Consider the following 20,696-nt stretch of genomic DNA (forward strand, 5'->3'; position numbering starts at 1 on the left):
CTAAATTGCTTTTGGTGTCCCGGGATGTGTAGGTCAGAGGGATTAGTGGGATAAATGTGTAGGGTTGTGGGGCTAGAGTCTGGGGTGGGATTGTTGCCTAATAGCTCCTTCTGCATTGTCGGGGTTCTATGATTCTATTCTATGACTACTTGTTGGGCGGCATGGTGGCACAGTGGTTAGCACTGATGCATCACAGCGCCAGGTATCCAGATTCAATTCTGGCCTTGGGTGATTTTGTGGAGTCTCCATGTTCTCCCCATGTTTGCATTGGTTTCCTCCATTCAAAGATGTGCAGGTTAAGTGGATTGGCCATGCTAAATTGCCCCTTAGTGTCCAAGGATGTGTAGAATTGGGGGATTAACGAGGTAAATACAGGGATAGGGCCTGGATGGGATGCTCTGTTGGAAAGTTGGTGCAGACTCAATGGGCTGAATGACCTCCTTCTGCATTCTTGGGATTTTATGATTCAGTATGGGAAAAAAACCCTACTTTAAAGGTTTGAGTTTGTCTTGAATTTAAGCACTTAGTAGTTTGAAGACTTTATAAAAGGTGGTGAAGTCACTGAGCACACGGTGTGGAGATGCTGGCGTTGGACTGGAGTGAAAACAGTAAGAAGTCTCACAACACCAGGTTAAAGTCCAACAGGTCTATTTGGTAGTAAACAGCACTAGCTTTCGGAATGCTGTTCCTTTGTCAGGTGAGTGGGGAGTTCTGATCACAAACAGGGCATATAAAGGCACACACAGTTTACAGAATACTGATTAGAATGCGAGTCTTTACAGCTAATCAAGTCTTATAGGTGCAGACAATGTGAGTGGAGATAACATTAAGCATAAGTTAAAGAGATGTGTATTATCTCCAGGCAGGACAGTAAGTGTCGCACATGAGGACGGCCTCAACCCGGATCTTGGGTTCATGTCACACTATCTGTAACCCCCATGACTTGGCTGAACTTGCAACATCTCACGTACTGCCCTGTCTGGAGACAACACACATTTCTTTAACCTATGCTTAATGCTATCTCCACTCACATTGTCTGCACCTTTAAGACTTGAATAGCAGATTAGCTGTAAAGTCTCACATTCTAATCCGTATTCCGTAAACTGTGTGTGCCTTTCTATGCCCTGTTTGTGATCAGAAGTCCCCATCTGGTTAACTAATATCCCTTAGGGAAGGAAATCTGTTGTCCTTACCTGGTCTGGCCCACATGTGAGTCCAGACTCACAGCAATGTGGTTGGCACTTGAATGTCCCCAGGGATGGGCAATAAATACTGGTCCAACCAGCAACAGCCACATCCCATAAACAAATAAGAATGACTGAGGGAACTGTTGGGTTTCTCAAGTCCTGGAAGTGGTAGCTAGTCCTGTTAACATATTTGTGAGCTCATGGTGCAGCATCTGAAGTTGTATTTTCCACTGCAACACAAGATGCCCAATATTGGCACTTTGCAGTTGAAACTCAGACTGCTGTCATGGAAATAGCAGGATAATTTTCCCCCTTTCTCCTCACCACTCAATTATCCACAACAGGACATATTTTAGAGGGAATATTTTGAACTGTGTGAATGTTGTGATTTTCAGTAATAAATATGAAACAGGCTTTTAGGTCACATTAAATCTGAAGGAAAGATAATGGCCAAGATTTTCAGTGGAGCGACAATCATCATTGGATTGCTGTTTTCCTCAGATTTTTCCATAACCCGGCACTGCTCTGTGTTTCTTATTGGGTCACCTAAGCACGGCATTGCCAGAGGTATGGAGAAGAGTATCCATCTGAGAACTCCATTGCAGCATTGTAGAGTCGGGGGAGAGACAGACTCCACTTCTACACCATCAGCTGCCATACGATGAGTTTAAATGTCCTGTATGAACATGAGTGAGTGGGTGAATGGTCGAATATTACTCAATGGGTAGGCTGGATAGGTGGGTGAAGTAAATGGATAGGGTGGGTGAGGTGATAGGTGGATAGGGTGGCAGTAGAGTAATAAGGTGGTTGGGTGAAGTGTCAGATGTGTGATGTGCCAGATGGATAGGGTGTCAGGTAGGTAGAGTGTCAGATATGTGATGTGGCAGGTGGGTAGGGTGGCAGGTGTGTGATGGGGCAGATGGGGAAGGTGCCTGGTAGGTAAGGTATCAGGTGAGTAAGCTGTCAGGTGGGTAGGGTGTCAGGTGTGTGATGTGGCAGATGGGTAGGGTGGCAGGTGTGTGATGGGGCAGATGGGTAAGGTGTCAGGTGGATAGGGTGTCAGGTGTGTGATGTGGCAGATGGGTAGGGTGGCAGGTGTGTGATGGGGCAGATGGGTAAGGTGTCAGGTGGATAGGGTGTCAGGTGTGTGATGGGGCAGATGGGGAAGGTGTCTGGTAGGTAAGGTATCAGGTGAGTAAGCTGTGAGGTGGGTAGGGTGACAGGTGGGTAGGGTGACAGGTGGGTAAGGTGTCAGGTGGGTAAGGTGTCAGGTGGGTAAGGTATCAGGTGTTTGATGTGGCAGGCAGATAGGGTGACAGGTGGGCGGCTGAGGTGAGTAGGTGGGTAGACAATTAAGTATATTAGTGGATCAGCGGGATATTTGGGTTGGGAGGCGTTGTCAAATCAGGTTGGGAGTGTTTGGAATTAGTGTGGTCAGAAGGGATAGTCAGATAGGTTGGCGGGGCTCGGGGATTGTCAGAGAGCAAAGGAATAGTCAGGAGAATTAAATTGAGTGATGGTGGGGTTGGGGGGGGGGGGGGGGGGGGGGGCGCGGGGGGGGGGGGGGGGGGGGGGGGGGCGGAGTTATTTCTGTAGTTACCCAGGAGTTAGATTAGATGTTTCTGTCTAACATTTCCTGGGTAACTATTAAGGTAAGTAATGCAGACAGTCCAATGTCTACAAGTCTTACTCAGAGCTGAAGAGTTTTGCAGAGGGTCACAATGAGCAGGGGAATTGCCTGTTGGGAATTCAAATCTCATGGGCCATTCTATTAAGTTCTGTGTATCTTGGATCATATGTCTGGTCTCTGATGATTCGGTGACTGGAAGGTCTGGGTCAATGTTTATTTTCTGTCTCTCTCACTGCTTGGTGGTTCAAACAAGCTTCTATTCTTCTTGCTGGAGTTTCGGCCCCTCTCATGCTCTGTGGGTTTCCCGACTGACATATCTTTAAGATTCATTACCTGAAGTCAGTTTTGATCATGGCCTCTATTGTCCACATAAATATTTCAAAGTTAGAAATCATTGCTACACAATGGGGTTTGAATGGTGGCTGGGCTGTTCAAGCTGACAGCTTGTGATAAACAGGTTTCTCTACACCTCTCTTCATTAAGACTCAAGCTAGTAGAAGCTACGCCATGAGAGCTATTGATTTTGAATTTAGGTGTAGCTTCTCTGCAGAAATTATAAAGGTCACTTGGCTCCTGGCAGCCATCTTTGCAATATTGTCCACATTTAACATCCATATTGACTGAAATCTGTACCTTGGAAGTTAAGAATATTGGGGATGACAGTGGAAGTGTTGTTTTAGTATGTCAGTGGTCTGCTCCATCACACATTATGCAGCAGCATAGCTTTCATTGTTCGCTGTCCAAGTGTATGTGTGTGGGTTGCACACCAGATTCGTGAGTCATGTCATCAGAGGATAGCCCTGTGTTTATTCCCATTTGTGATTCTGGGTTAGGAGGGTTGAGAGGTTACAAGATCAGAAATTGTGGTTAGGATGTTCATTGATCAGAAAGATGTAAAAAGGGTGGCACAGTGGCAGGGCGGTTAGCACTGATGCCTCACAGTGCCAGGGACCCCGGTGTGGTTCCGATTTGGGTCACTGTCTGTGCGGAGTCTGCACATTTTCCCTGTGTGCATGAGTTTCCTTCGGGTGCTCCGGTTTCCTCCCACTGTCCAAAAGATGTGCTGATTAGGTAAATTCTCCCTCAGTGTACTCAAACAGGTGTCGGATTGTGGCGACTGGGGGATTTTCAATGCAGTGTTAATGTAAGTCTACTTGTGGCACTAATAAATAAACTTTAATGTCAAAAGTAAAATTTCAGCAAAAATCTAGCAGTCCTGAGAATAGATGACTTGCTATGTGGGAACAGAGAGATAAACAGCTCCCAGAGGTCAGAAAATAATAGTTCCCTGAATCCTAGACAAAACACCTGTTTGTCAAGTCCACTACACTTTCACTGCTGCGTCCCTACACCCAAGAAGCTAACATACATACAGATGACTTAGGAGCAGGTGTATGTCACTCAGTCTCTCAAGCCTGCTCTGCGTTTCAATAAAATCACGGCTGATCTGATTGTAACTTCCATATACTGTGGAAAAACTTTCACTCCTTGTATATCGAGAATCTATCTACCTCTACCTCAAAAATATTCAATGATTCTACTTCCAATGCCTTTTGAGGAAAAAAAAATTCTCCTCTTCTCTGTCCAAGTGTTTTATTTTTAAAGTGACCCCTAGTTTGGGATTTTTCCACAAGAGGAAACATCCTCTTCACATCCACCCTGTTAGGACTGGATCTTATATGTTTCAATCAAGTCGCCTCATACTCTTCTAAATTCCAGTAGATACAAGGCCACTGTTTCCTCATAAGACAACATGGGAACCTGGGAAGCCAAGGATGAGATTCTCTGGTCTCCCAGACACACGTTTCCCACCTGTGGGAGATGGCGTGTTGTTTGCTGGCAGCGGGATTCTCTGGTCCCACTGCTGTCAATGGGGATTCCCATTGACATCACCCCACGTTGGCAGGGAACCCGCAGGGTGGGTGTCCGCTGCCAGCAGGACAGGAGAATCCCACCAGCATGCACAGCCAGGGAATTCCTACCCAATTATTTGAGAGTTTTGTGTGTATTGATAGTCCAATGACAAGATTTGTAAAAGATAGCTAGGCAGTGATTGGATTACATCAGTATCCACAGACTTTGCTATGTGAAAAAGAATAAGAAGGGATTCCCTGAGCACAGAAATTTGTGGAGGTTTTACATATTGCATTGACAGGTGCCAGGCCAGGGGAGCATTTACACGGATAGTGCATTTCTCCCCAAAGCTTAATGGTAATATTGACGCACTTTGATTCAGCTGCTCAGACATGCGTCAGGTTTTGCTTGTACTGAATAAAATATTACTACTGTCACCAATAAAGGGCTATCACTTTGAATCATTTCTGAGTTTGGGAAGAGTGGGTAAAGGATTACTTGACTTCCTGAAAGCCAAATACAAAAGCACCATGGTGGCCCAAATCATAGAATCGTAGAATCCCTGCAGTGCAGAAGGAGGTTATTCTGCCCATCAAGACCACATTGACTCGCCAAAAGAGCATCTTACCCAGGCCCTATTCCCGTAACCTCATGTATTTACCCATAATCCCACATATTTACCTGGCTAATCCACTTAACCTACACACCTCTGGGGCAACTTAGCATGGCCAATCAACCTAACCTGCACATCTTTAGATTGTGAGAGGAAACCGAAGCACCCGGAGGAAACCCACGTAGGCACAGCGAGAATGGGCAAACTCCACACAGACCTGAAGTCGGAATTCAACCCAGATTCCTGGCACTATGAGGCACTAGTGCTAAGCATTGTGCCACCGTGCTGTCCATCTAACTGGCACAGTGGACTGCCACAGAGTGGAGGCATCATCACTGCTGGCAGGATACCAGGCATTGACCTACATGAGTCTCTGTGTATGGTCACGCAGTGGCTGCACGCTAGGGGAATGGAATCCCTTGGATAGGGAAGAATTGATATGCTACATCCACAATATGACACGCGTACAAGCCAGTGTCACTCTGAACCATTGGGAAACTTGTAACATTAGCAAAGCTATGTGCTTGCTCCCTTTGCATGACTGTAGAAAGAGAGAATGAGATATTGTGAGTTATCTTTGAATAGAGAGCCTCAGTAACTTTACTGAGGTAACAGGGAATGCAAAGCTTTGAAATATCTCCCACTTTCTATGCCTTTTAGCTTTGACAAAGGGTCATCTGGACTCGAAATGTCAGCTCTTTTCTCTCCTTACAGATGCTGCCAGGCCTGCTGAGATTTTCCAGCATTTTCTCTTTTGGTTTCAGATTCCAGCATCTGCAGTTATTTGATTTTGACATGTTGCAAATGTCTCCAGCTGATGCCTAGAATGAGCCAAATGCATAAAAGTTCATGACTTCGATCACCTTCATGGCCCCTGGCAATTTAGTCCCTGCCCTGCAGTAAGGTTGCAATTGCCCCTGTAGCATGTGCCATATTCCCATGGTGGCATCCTTACGGGAGCAAAGATATCTCAAACTCTGCTTCTTTCTGAAGTTCAGGTAGGAGAATTGAACTCTGAATAATTTGAGAGAATATGGCCTCCTGGTGAGAGACTTCCTTGGCCTCTTCCTCCTCTCTCTTCCAGCAGCTTGTCTTGTGCCAGGCCCCTGTTCATTCTCCAAGTAATCCTGTATTCCAAGGGGAATGCTTACCAGTACACCCACATCTAAGAACAACTGGTTTGAAGTCAGCATGAAGTCCTTCAGCACTTGCCCCCAAACTGCCTGTAGACTTTAGCATTTTGATACAACTACACCAGAAATCACCAAACACTTGTGGGGCGGAATTTTACTCCTGCCGATGGGATCTCCCAGTCCTGCCTAAGTCAACGAGCAGCTTGCCTGTTCTCCAGCCCTGCCCAGCCCACTCCACGACAGGGTTGTAAAACTCTGGCTGTTAAATCCTAGCCAACAGCCAAACCCTTTCCAAGTTACTGATGGGGGAGTTTCTCAATGCTAAGCATGAGGGATATCATAGTCTATCTGCTCTGAATCATTCCAACTGACATTCTCCACACTAATGCCCTCACCAATATGGCATCCAGTCCAACTTGACCTACAAGTGTGCATGTGAATCACTTATGTCATTTTGGATTGCTAAGGGCACTCATAGTGCCCAAAAAATAAATGCCTACGAGCCCAATTTCTCACAGACTATAAGCGCAACTTTATGGCCTCACTTGCCTCAAAACTGTAAAATCCCACTCAAGATCAACAGATCTTTTCATTGTCTGCCCTTCACCCTCTCCGATTCCCCTGCTGAGTGGGACGGTAAAACTCTGGCCACTGCCTTCTGGGGTGCGAGGGAATTATGACTTACACAGTGCCCATGGCTACACAGGATTAATGAGAAGTCTTATTTACTTTAAGTACATGGGTTCAGTCAGAACCTTTTGATTTAGACAATAAAGTAATCTCTGAAATCTTATGCAGTGGAAAACCTGAATTTTATTTTTAACCTTTATGAAATACAAAAGGCTGAACAAGGACAAAGTAGGCTGAATGATCATGGACATACATTTCTACAAAGCAACAGAGAATCAGACAGCTGAACCATATCACTCCTATCACGATTGCCATTGTGCCCGGGGAAAACATTCAGTGACACACAAAGGGAACTTTTGTTTACACCAAGTAACTACATGCAAACTTGATTCACAAAATCTGCAATCTCAGCCACTTCCTTAAAATTGTTCGTTAGAAATAAACCTTCACATCTGCATGGTCCAGCTATATCAGAACTTTAGTCAAATATGGCAACAGATATTATAATGGGTCAACATAGCACATAACTGTTAGGTACGCTCAGCAAAGGGATATTTTGTTCATTTACTGTGCTGAAAGGGGTTTGGAAAGCTTGTACACTTTGATGGATGTGAGTTTCCCAAAAGGAAGCTATGGGTGTGTATACCTCCAAATTCTGCATTATGTCTGACACACAAAAGATTTCACATTTTTAAGCCAGAACAAGCTTGGACATTAATTATGAAAGATTAACATCGAAACATAAAATGATCTTTACCTTCTTTCCTTTCTTGATCTCCACGTCCATCGTGTTTTCACATCTGTTCCGAACTCCTGAATGTTCTTGTTTTGTTCGCGTGCTGTTACATGCAGGAAACTCTTGGTTGACTCCACCAAGTAAACTCTGATGTAAACTTTTAACAGTTCTTCCTCTCCTGGGACTGATAACGATATGCACCAGCCTATTAAAATCCAGCAAGTATCAGACTTGCATCCATGCCTGCATTGTTAGATACACTTTGACATGAGCGCTGACTTCTCGTGAGATTACAAAATAACTCAACAGTATTCCTCTATTAAACAGTAATGTGATGATTTAAGCCCAATTCTAAATACTGCACTGATTCCTTTATGTCACCATCAAGCTTTGCAGTGACTTCCTGTGGATGTGTCCTCTCAGTTGGCTAATTGGCACTGTTTCATTTACCGTGACACAAAGTAGAACAGGAAATGACTCTAATATCGGCCATGTTCAGAGCAAAGTTATTGTGTTAACTTGACAGATATAAACAAAGCATTTGTGATCTTTTTCATTTCACAATTCAGAATTTCTCACACAACGATGCAGGAGGATTAAGACATATGCAGAAGGCATGGGTTTACAGGACTATTGAGAAGTCTTATTTACTTTAAATGCATGGCTCCAGTCAGAACCCTTTTGATTTGATTTGATTTGATTTATTATTGTCACATGTATTAGTGAACAGTGAAAAGTATTGTTTCTTGTACACTAAACAGACAAAACGTAGCATATATAGGGAAGGAAAAGAGAAAGTGCAGAATGTAGTGTTATAGTCATAGCTTGGATGCCGAGAAAGATCACCTTAATGTGAGGTAGGTCCATTCAAAAGTCCGATGGCAGCAGGGATGAAGCTGTTTTTGAGTCGGTTGGTATGTGTCCTCAGACTTTTCTATCTTTTTCCCGGTGGAAGAAGGTGGAAGAGAGAATGTCTGGGTTTCTTGATCATGTTGGCTGCTCTTCCGAGGCAGCAGGAAGTGTAGGCAGTGTCAATGGATGGGAAGCTGATGTGAGTGATGGCCTGGACTTTGTTCACAACTGTTTTGAACAGAGCAGGAGCCATACCAAGCTGTGATACAATGAGAAAGAATGCTTTCTGATTGTAGAGGTTGGTGAGAATTGTACTGGACATGCCAAATATCCTTAGTCTCTTGAGACAGCAGAGCTGTTGGTAGGCTTTCTTAACTATAGTGTCTGCATGGAGGCACCAGGACATGTTGGTGATCTGGACACTTAAAAACTTGAAGCTCTTGCCATTTCTACTTTGTCCCCATTGATGTAGACAGGGGCACGTCCCTGAAGTCACTTTCTGAAGTCAATGACTACCTCCTCTGTCTTTGACATTGAGGGAAAGATTATTGTCGTCGCACCAGTTCACCAGATTTTCAGTCTCTTTCCTGTTCTCTGTCTCGTCATTGTTTGAGACACTGTGGTGTCATCTGTGAGCTTGAAAATCGAGTTGATGGGGAATGTGACCAGACAGTCAGAGGCCAATAAGGAACAAAGTAAGGGGCTGCAGACACAGCCTTGCAGAGCACCGGTGTTGAGGATGATCATGGAGGAGGTGTTGCTGCTTATCCTTACTGACTGCGGCCTGTGGGTTAGGAAGTCTGGGATCCAGTTGCAGAGGGAGGAGCTGAGCCCCAGACCATGAAATTTGAGATGATCCTTGTAGGAATAATGGTGTTAAAGGCTGAGCTGTAGTCTATGAATAGGAGTCTGGCATTGGTGTCTTTGATATCTAGGTGTTCCAGAGTTGAGTGTAGGGTCAGGGAGATGGCGTCTGCTATGGACCTGTTGTGGTGATAGGCAAATTATAGAGGATCCAGGCAACCTGGGAGGCTGCCAGTGATTTGTGTTGTGACTAACCTTCCGAAACGCTTCATAATGATGGATGTCAGGGCCACCGGATGATAGTCATGAAGGCACACTGCTTGGGTCTTCTTTGGTACCGTGATAATGGTCAACTCCTTGAAGCAAGTAGGGACCTGAGATTGGTGTAAAGAGAGATTAAAGATATCTGCGAATGCTTCCGCCAGTGGTCTGCGCAGGACCTGAGTGCTTATCCAGGTACCCCATCTGGGTAATTTCTATTTTATTTATTTTATTTTTAATTTGACGATAAAGTAATGTTTCAAATATTAGGCAGCGCAAAACTGGAATTTTATTTTTAGCCTTTATAAAATTCCATAGGCTGATTTTTTCTCAATGAAAACTGTCCATCAAAATCCTTTTCTGCTGCCCAATTAACAGTAGCTCATTTGTGCAAAAATAATCGCCAACATTTGGTGTCATGCCATTAAAGCCATTATTTAAAATGGTAGTTCTAGATATTTGCCATCTAATGAACCGTTGCCATGGTTGAATGGGCCCTGAGGTCAGAAAGGTTCACTGTAAAGGTCACTGTCCATTTACTTCTGATCCAAAAAAATAAAAGTTTGGCATCCGCATTCTCCTACATTTTCATACCTGCTATTCATCCATTTGAATTGTTTTTCTTCAGATCAAAATCTGTCCAATTATATTTTGAAAATTATAGAAAGGGTAGGATTTTCCAGCCGTGCTTGCCTCAAACTGGAAAATCTCACCGAGGTCAACGGATCTTCCATGGTCCATGTCCCCCCCACTACAAAGCCTGTGGCAGGCAAGATGAGAAAACTCTGTAGACAGTTTCAAAATACAGGAGAGTCAAGGTCCAAAGCTGTGTCGATTAGGTGAATTGATCATGCTAAATTGCCCCTTCGATTTGATTTGATTTGATTTATTATTGTCACGTGTTAGTATACAGTGAAAAGTATTGTTTCTTGTGCATTATACAGTCAAAACATACCATTCATAGAGAAGGAAATGAGAGAGTGCAGAATGTAGTGTTACAGTCATAGCTAGAGTGTGGAGAAAAATCCATTTAATGCAAGGAAAGGCCATTCAAAAGTCTGACAGCAACAGGGAAGAAACTGTTCTTGAGTCGGTTGGTACATGACCTCAGACTTTTGTATCTTTTTCCCAACGGAAGAAGGTGGAATACAGAATGTCTGGGGTGCCTAGGGTCCTTAATTAAATGTCTCAAAGTGTGCAGCTTAGGACTAATTAATACATGGAGGTACGGGGATAGTGCCTTTCTTTTGGAGAACCAGTGCAGATTCCATTGGCTGAATGGCCTCCTGTTGCACTGTAGGGATTCTAAAGTACAAAAAAGGGAAGGGAATAGAGAAGCCAAAATTCAGTGTAGGAGGTAAGTGCAAATGTTGGACATCTTGGACTTTCAAAAGAAAATAGAAAAGATGCAATGTAGGTTTGTTATCTAAATTACGGTTATCGAGGGAATTCAATAGCAATAGGTTAGAAATTGGGTAAAGAACAGGAAGGTTTTGTGATACTGAAACTATATACAGCGCCATCCTCAGGTATCTGCTCTTCGCAATGTACATAAATCATCTTCTATCGGGAAGGGATACAATATCAAGCACTGCTGATACATGAAAACAGGAAGAACAGTAAAATGAAGAGGGCTGTAGGTGACATGAGGGAAATTAGGAAAAGTAGGCAATTTAGTAGATAGATCGTCGAAGAAACTTAATGCTAAGCAACGTGAACTGATGCATTTTGATAAGAAGAGTAAGGAGAGGGCATATATACCAAACTTTAGACAGTGTAGAGGTAGAGCTAAGAGTTCAGAAATCATGAAAAGTGGCAGAACAGGCTGACAAAGCTGCTTTAAACAAAAACATATGCAGGATCCTAAATTCCACAAATCGAAGCATTTGAGTAGAAAGTCAAATATGGAATACTGAACCTATGTAAACCAATAGTTGATCTGTAATTAGAATTCGATATCCAGTTTTGGGTGCCATATTGTAAGGTAGGATATCAAGACCATACAGAGGCTGTGTTGAGTAGAAATTTATTAAGCAAATGTATCAAGGGGATACGGGACAAAGACAAATGCTGGGGTTGCTCACTCTCCCCTCTCTCCCACCAGCTCTCTCCTCCACTTCCTGGAAAATCTGTGGCATTTCAGACCTTATATTCAGATTCTTATTTATATTCCATGGAGTCAATCATAGAACCCCTATGAGGCCATTTGGCCCATTGAGTCTGTACTGATCACAATCCCATCCAGACCTATACCCATAACCCCACACATTTATCCTGCTAATTCCCCTGACAGTAGAGTCAATTTAGCATGGCCAATCCACCAAACGCGCATATCTTCAGACAGTGGGAGGAAACTGGAGCACCCGGAGGAAACCCAGCAGATATGGGGAGAATGTGCAAACTCCACATAGACAGTGACCTGGGGCTGGAATTGAACCTGGGTCCCTGAGGCTGTGAGGATGCAGTGCTAACCACTGTGCCACTGCACCACCCTAAATGGCAGATGATTGTATCCCTTATGATCATGATTGACTGCATTGTCAAAGGTAAGAGATACGAGAGATGAGAGATGTTCAATAATAAGCAATTCTGGTTGGGGTATCAGAGTCTGCTGTTGTGTGAATTTCATTTATTCTACCAGTGATACTTCAACCCACAAGCTATACTTCAAGAATGCACAGGGACAAGGCTCGATGCATTTGAAGAAATTATTTAATTCTGCTTTCTTTACTGATTCTTTGAATTCTACGTGATTCTCTCACTGGTCCAGATTACTTTGCAGGGTGCTTGAGCCAACCCCAATTATTCCATTGGCTCTAGATTAGTATTTAAATATTAGTCACCAATAATAATATATATCAGTATAATAATTGGGGGTACGGTGGAAGGGTCAATGCATTAATTGGAATACTTATTTCTAAGGAATTAGATGGCTGGTTTAAAAGTGGGATTGGGTGACACGGCATTCTTCTGGCATCAAGCTCATTTAAAGACAATATAACTTCAACAATCCCGGTAAAGAAAAGTCTGCCTCAGAAAAGTGCATGATCACTTAAAACCAAATTTAGAGCCTTACTATTTTCAATTATGGACATAGAGGCATGTATTTGTATTTTATCCCGAGGTTTTTTTTAAATGGTAGTAATTTTTTCCAGTGTTGTACAAATGGTGGCATAGTGGCACAATGGTTAGCACTGCTGCTTCACAGTGCCAGGGACCTGGATTCGATTCCAGGCTTGGGTCACTGTCTATGTGGAGTTTGCATGTTCTCCCATGCATAGGTTTCCTCTGGTTTCCTCTCACAGTTCAAATATGTGCAGGTTAGGTGCATTGGCCTTGCTAAATTGCCCATTGGTGTCAAAGGGATTAGCAGGGTAAATATGTAGGATTATGGGAATAGGGCCTGGATGAGATTGTTGTCGGTGCAGGTCGATGGGCTGAATGGCCTCCTTCTGCACTTCAGGGATTCTATGAAATCTTTAAAAGACTTGACAGAAATAGCAAAAGTAAAAGTAAATGGCCATTTGAGAAATTATGTAACAATGCATCTTCAGTGCTAGTGAACTTGGCTCATCAGAGTTCTTGAGTGTATATCCAGGATTTTACATTGGGGTAGTGGGCTTGCCCACTGGTTTTAAACTCAGGAACAACCCCTCTTCAGTTGGTCCTGGACCTTAGTGTGCCTGAAATTAAGTTACTTACAATTGTGGCTTTTGTGGGGCTCCTCTGTCCTGCTTCCTAGATGTGCTGGACAATTAGAGGACTGGCAGCTCTTCAGTTGCAGCAGTGCCACTGGGAGTGATGGTCACTGCTGGAACTGCAGCAGATCCTTAGGCCAGCTATGATAGGGAGGCCTATAGTGCGGCTAAGTCAGGTTGGAATTCATTGTGGGCAAGTAGGTAGATCCTAATGAGGGGATGGGAGTGGCATCTTCCAGTATGGATAGCCCTTGCTGCTAGGTCAAATCTAGATAATTGCACATATTTAAATCATTGCTGTAATATTAATCACTGGCTAGCTGCAGTTTGGCTCAGTTGGTACCACTCTTGTTTCTTGTACGTTGCAGACTTGCAGAACACAATGGGGGCTGAGACTTCAGTGCAGTGCTCAGGGACAGGGGTGTTATCTAAATTGAAGCCTCATTTACCTTCTCAGGTTAACGTTCAACATTCGTCTTTCACCCACCAGCGCTAAAGTATCAAATTACAGGTTATTGAGTGCTCTGTCTGGAGGTTGGCTGCCACGTTTGTCTGCATAATAACAATGACATTGCTTCAAAATTCAGGAGTTGGCTGAAGTGCATTACAGACTGAATAGAAGGATAAAACAATACAAAAGAGAATTATTATTTGCTCAGGTGGAAGGTAAATGCCAGTACAGATTGGTTGGGCCAAATGGCCTGTTTCTCTGCTATAGATTTCATGTTGATAATGTTTGGGCACTTATACCTGTAAAATCCTTTTATATCTAATTTTATATTTCCTGGCTGTCCTTCCTTTTCCTCTTCTGTGAATGTTGACAGGCTATTTGGCTGTGAATTCCAATCTTGTGCACACTTAAGCTTATAGTTACCAGGAACAGGGGTACTGGACACTTCTGCTTAATTCAGGGATGTGAGACTGTCTTAGGGGGAAACAGTTGGCGTAGTGGTAATATCACTGGATTAGTAACATACAGACCCTGGCTAATGCTCTGGGGAGCGCAAGTCTGAGTTCAAATTGCACCATGGTAGCTGCTGGAACTTAAGCTCAAGTAATAAATCCGGAATATAAAACTAGTCTCAGTAATGGTGACCATGAAACTATTGATTCCCGTTAAAAAAAACCTCATCCGGTTCATTAGTGTCTGTCCTTATCTGGTTTGGACCCACAGCAATGTGATTGACTTTTAACTGCTCTTTGAACCTGCCTGGCAAGCTCAGTTTCAGAAACAATTAAGGATGGGTAATAAACGTCAGCGTTGCTAGTGATGCCCATATCCAATGAAATAATAAGAAAAGTTGCAGTACCAGTAAAGACACCCAAACAGGCAGCACGGTGGCACAATGGTAGCACTCCTGCCTCACAGTGCCAGGGACTCAGGTTCGATTCCTGGCTTGGGTCTCTGTGCAGAGTCTGCACGTTCTCCTCGTGTCTGCGGGGGTTTCCTCCAGGTGCTCTGGTTTCCTCCCACAGTCCGAATGTCATGCTGGTTGGGTGCATTGGTCATGCTAAATTCTGCCTCAGTGTACCCGAACAGACGCCGGAGTGCGGTGACTGGGGGATTTTCATAGTAACTTCATTTCAGTGGTAATGCAAGCCTACTTGTGAATAAAATAAACCAATTCAATAAAGACTGAGCATTTAAAGTGGAACTTAGGATAAAAGCAAATTATTGCAGTTGCCTTTAAGCTTTGAGAAAGAGTCATCTGGCCTCAAAACATCAGCTTTTCTTGCTCCTTACAGATGCTGCCAGACTGCTGAGATTTTCCAGTATTTACTCTTTCAGCTAAAGTGGAACTTACATAGTCTATATGGCTCAGTAGCTCCTTCTCTTAGCTGAGTTTCAAACACTATTTTAAGGATTAGATTTTAGTATTTTGTTTTCAAGAATAACCATATTTCACTTGGAATCACAAGCTTTTGGAGCACTGCTCCTTCATCAGGTGAGTGGAGAGGTAGGTTTCACAGCCTACCTCCCCACTCACCTGATGCAGGAGAGCACTCCGAAAACTCGTGATTCCAAATAAACCTATTGGGACTTTAACCTGGTGTTGTGAGACTTCATACTGTGCCCACCTCAGTCTAACGCCGGCATCTCCACATCATGTTTTACTTGAATGCTTTGTTCCTATCTATGTGATAAAGTAGATTTCTTTTACCTACATGAGCATTGTACTCAGTAGATAACCTTTAAAGTAAAGAAACGTGGCTGTTCTAGTGAACATCTCCAGAACCATAAAAGTTTACAGCATAGAAAGAGGCCTTTCAGTCCCTTATGCGTGTTGCAGCTCCGTGCTGGTGTAATACAAAATTTATCCCACATAGGTAGGGGAGTCTAAAACTAGAAGGTGTAGGTTTAAGGTGAGAGGGGAGAGATACAAAAGTGTCCAAAGGGGCAATTTTTTCACACAGAGTGTCTGGAAAAGGCTGCCAGAGATAGTAGTAGAGGTGGGTACAATTTTATCTTTTAAAAAGCATTTAGATAGTTAGATGGGTACGATGGGTATAGAGGGATATGGGCCAAATGCAGGCAATTGGGATTAGCTTAAGGGTTTTAAAAAAAAATAAGGGCGGCATGGACAAGTTGGGCCAAAGGGCCTGTTTCCATGCTGTGAACCTTTATGACTTTATGACAGTCTGGTCTCTTTCCATAGTCTGGTTACTTCCTCTGCTTCAATATTATTCTGAAGACCCTGAGACAAAGCATTTCCTGTTCCAACAAACCTTGATGTGAATAAATACCTCTTAACCGTTTTTTTCCATTACAGCACGAACTCCCATAAATCATTAGTGATAAACGAATATGGTGATTTACCAGCATTTCACTAGCAATGTGAGTGTGGATGTAATGAAGGATTGTGTGCTCATGAAATACTGGACCGACAAGCACTTATCAAAGTTGAAATGGTCTTGAAATTTGAGACAGGAAACTAAGATCCTCTGGGAGGCTACAAGATAATGATAGGTTTCAGGCCCATTTCCCTTGAGAGAATCTTTCCAGTCAATTGAATTACTCCCATATTGTTATTTATGGTGTGGTGTAGCGAACAGAAAGATGTCTAAATCATCTGCAGCTCTTCCAGAAACAATTAGCTTGACTTTTTCTGCTGATTATGGGCTTTGCATTTTCTATATACAATTTATAGACATTCATTGTTTAAGGATAATGTTAATACTCAAAGCATAAGCAATCATATTTCCCTACTTTCTGTGACCAAGTGCAAGTGTGATTCACATACAAACATGTACATTTATATGATACATTATTAAAGACTGAGGGATCATTAAATGTTGGTATTAATATCATTTTATTATCTTGGGATTGGTATTTAGAAATTCAAAGATCACAATTATTGCCATGGGGAATGACTGAATGCCAAGGCTTTAAAAACAATGATATCAATTCTTAACATTATGAAAGTTCCTATATGATCAATTGATATTGTTAGAACTAAAGTTATTTATGTGGGTGAACTTTTACTCTCTGTGCATTGCTGCCTGAGAATTCTGGTGTGTAGATCTCTGGTTGCACAGCAGAGTTTTCACTCCAGATTCTATGGCACTCTGTGCACAGAAAATTTGGAGATGCAGTTTTCACCATCACAGTAGCAGGGAGAGGTCTGACACCTCCCCCCAGTCCCCCACCATTATCCACAGTGGAGCTCCCCAGAAGGCCCACTCTCAACACTGCCATCCTGGCACTGTGTGCCATGGTGACACTGCCCTGGGCAGTACCAGGGCATTCCCAGGCATGTATCTACAGTACAATGGCACAGTGGTTAGCACTGCTGCCTAACAGCACCGGAGACTCGGGTTTGATTCCCGGCTTTGGGTCACTGTGCAGAATCTGCACGTTCTCCCTATATCTATGTGGATTTCCTTCCGGTGCTCTGGTTTCCACCCACTGTCCAAAAGTCGTGCTGGCCATGCTAAATTCTCCCTCAGTGTACCTGAACCGGTGTCGGAATGTGGCGACTAGGGGATTTTTACAGTAATTTCATTGCAGTGTTAATGTAAACCTATTTGTGACACTAATAAATAAACTTAAACTCCACCCCTAGGGAGTGCTACTTACTTTTATACCCCGAGGGGGGTGCTCCCCTTGACTGCTTCACTTTTTGCAGAAGCTGTTGTAAACAATGTCATGTTGGCGAGCAGGGATTCTTAATGTGGGGGGAACATGTGGCGGGGAAATCTTTAAGTGTGTTTAAATTTATTAAAATGGATCTGAATGATGTTCCAATCTTTTCTCGGCAAGAACCTCGTTAACTTCACCAGCGAGGGTCAGGGAAATCAGAGAACAAAGTCTCACCACTGAGATTCAAATTTCAGCGGGTTTGTGAAATATTCCGCTGGCTTTGCTGTTTTTGCCTGTGGTGAACACCAACAGAAAATCCCGGCCTGTGAGATTCACCCAAAGCTGTTTCCTTTCACATTCTATACTTTGAGGGTTTTCAACTTATTTTGTTTCCAATTTTTCTCTGGTGAATATGTTGGATTGTCACTGTGCAGAGCATAAATGGAGCCTCCTTCCCAATCCCTTGTGAAATATGAATGTCATCCATGCTGGGGAATGTTGGAATCTTGTTGGAAGCCACTTTAGGATAGGAAAGTAATCAAATTGCTTTTTACTTCTCAAGAAATGCAGCAAAATATTCTTTCAGTTTAAATTAAAATTCGTGAAGTACAATAAATCTAAGGAGGAAGAGACCTTTCATTAAACCATGCAAGTTGCAAAGGGATTAGAAAATTGATAGCACAGTTAAACTGCAGCTGTTAGCTCCAGCCAGGTTGGAGCTCATTTATATGACCTGGCTTTAACTGTAATTGTCTTGCCCTGGAGAGAATTTAGTGTCCAGTGTGTGCTCTTATCCATGTTGAATTGCCCTGACAGTGGTTATAATTTCACTGCATGGATGGGATTAACTGCATTTCCTCCATATACTTAAAACCTACGTAAATCACCAACAACTGTCCTGGTCCCCCACTGCTAACATTACAGTTAAGAAAGCCCACCAGTGCCTCTACTTTTTCAGAAGACTAAGGAAATTTGGCATGTCCACTACGGCTCTCACCAACTTTTGCAGATGCACCATAGAAAGCATTCTTTCTGGTTGTATCACAGCTTGGTTTGGCTCCTGCTCTGCCCAAGACCGCAAGAAACTACAAAGGGTCATGAATGAATCCAGTCCATCACGTGAACCAGCCTCCCATCTATTGACTCTGTCTAAACTTCCCACTACCTCGGAAAAACACCCAGCACATTTAAGGACTTCACGCACCCCGGACATACTCTCTTCTACTTTCTTCCATCAGGAAAAAGATATAAAAGCCTGAGGTCATGTATCAACCGACTCAAGAAAGCTTCTTCCTTGCTGCCATCAGACTTTTGAATGGACCTATCTCGTGCTAAGTTGATCTTTCTCTGCACCTCTCCTATGACTGTAATGCTACATTCTGTATTCTCTCCTTTCCTTCTCTATGAACGGTATGCTTTGTCTGTATAGTGCGCAAGAAACGATACTTTTCACCGTATACTAAACATGTTGTGGAGATGCCGGTGTTGGACTGGAGTAAGCAGAGTAAGAAGTCTCATCTGATGAAGGAGCAACGCTCCGAAAGCTAGTGGCTTGTGCTACCAAATAAACCTGTTGGACTTTAACCTGGTGTTGTGAGACTTCTTACTGTACTAAACATGTGACCAAAATAAATCAAATCAAATTAAAATGTAAAAAATATATAGGTGGTCCAAGTTAAGGATTATATTTTACACTGTGACTAACCCAAGAGCCTGCCGCCTCCAGGGGTTTCACGCCACAGAGCTCCACGGCCTGGTCAGACCCAATGATGAGAGTTATACGCCATCATTAGCATTGCTTTGAAGTAAATTTCAAAGTAGCAGTCAATGAAGTACAGCCTTTGAGGCATTAGGTAGCAGGAAGCTTCACTGATTTTTCAGCATGATTAACCAGGGCTCCAAGGCATTAAGTACGTTGAGTATGCACAATTGAATTGAATTTCAGAAAAAGACATTTATTTCTTGTGCTTACTTTTGATCATTTTTCCTCCTCTATAATTGAAGAGACATTCCTAACATCATGCAATGGTTTGAGATTTTTTTAACCCAATTTGCCTGCAAGGAGTTTTGCTTAATTTATTTATAATATTTTTATGAAGATATAATTGTTTGTATCTTTATCCTGAATGATCATCCTTCCCTACCTCCTGAATGGCTTAGTTAAACAGCCAGAGTTGTCTTAGTTCACATACAAATGAGAAAGCTTCTGTTTCATGTTGGTACTGTAGCTTTTACCAACAGCTCAGAGAGCCAATCATTGGCATACAAGACTGAGGGAGGAGTTCGAGGTGAGCTTTTCCTTGCCTCTCTCAGTCTGAATGAATCAGCTTTGGATAGATTTTAGTCTGGAACACAGAGAGAGGAACAGAAGATTTGCTTCCTACTGTTAGTGCCAGGAACTGCAGAATTGTGAAGTGAGTTTAGCATATAAGAGTGTGGTACTATATTATTACTACTTTGGTGATGTCTCAGAACAGTCTCCTTCACTTTGGCAATAGCTTGAAGTCTCCATGGGAAGATGTGGACTAGACAGGGGAGATGCAGGGAGGATGTGGACTAGACAGGGGAGATGCAGGGAGGATGTGGACTAGACAGGGGAGATGCAGGGAGGATGTGGACTAGACAGGGGAGATGCAAGAAGGATGTTCCCGGTGGTGGGGAGTCCAGAGGCAGGGGTCACAGTCTGAGGATTCGGACCATTTAGGGCGGAGGTGAGGAGACATTTCTTCACCCAAAGAATGGTGAGGTGTGGAATTCATTAACACAGGAAGTAGTTGGTGCCAAAACATTGAATGTATTCAAGAGGTGGCTGAATATAGCACTTGGGCAAATGGGATCAAAGACTATGGGAAAAAGCAGGATTAGGCTATTGAATTGGACAATCAGCCATGATTGTAATGAATGGCGGAGCAGGCTTGAAGGGCCAAATGGCCTCCTCCTGCTCCTACCTTCTATGTTTCTATGTTACTCTGAGATTATGTCCTCTGGTCCTAGACTCTCGCACAAGGGGAAACAACCTCTCCGCATCTGCCCGGTCAAGCCCTTGAATTGGTTTAACAGATATTTGGCTCAGTCAGACCCTAAAGCCAAATGATGCAAGCTGTCATGGAGGAAGCATTCTCACACTGCTCAGAATAGTAAATGGGACATAACTCCAGTAAAGTGTTGAGCCTAATTTAAACGTGTGGACCTTGGGAGAGATTTAAATCCAAACTCT

General features: G+C 43.2%; 1 protein-coding gene across 1 annotated transcript in view; it reads right to left on the minus strand.

Moving 5' to 3' along the window:
• ccm2l (CCM2 like scaffold protein) overlaps positions 1-7,903 on the minus strand; it is a 50,077-nt gene extending 42,174 nt beyond the window's left edge. The window contains exon 1 of the mRNA XM_080204409.1: positions 7,805-7,903. Within this exon, the coding sequence (XP_080060535.1) occupies positions 7,805-7,834 (30 nt within the window). The 5' untranslated portion in view covers positions 7,835-7,903. The remainder of the gene's footprint in view (positions 1-7,804) is intronic.
• Positions 7,904-20,696: the final 12,793 nt, after the last annotated feature.

This window comes from Carcharhinus amblyrhynchos, chromosome 16 (assembly GCF_965287045.1).
Source record: "Carcharhinus amblyrhynchos chromosome 16, sCarAmb.v2.hapA, whole genome shotgun sequence".
Taxonomy (NCBI): domain Eukaryota; kingdom Metazoa; phylum Chordata; class Chondrichthyes; order Carcharhiniformes; family Carcharhinidae; genus Carcharhinus; species Carcharhinus amblyrhynchos.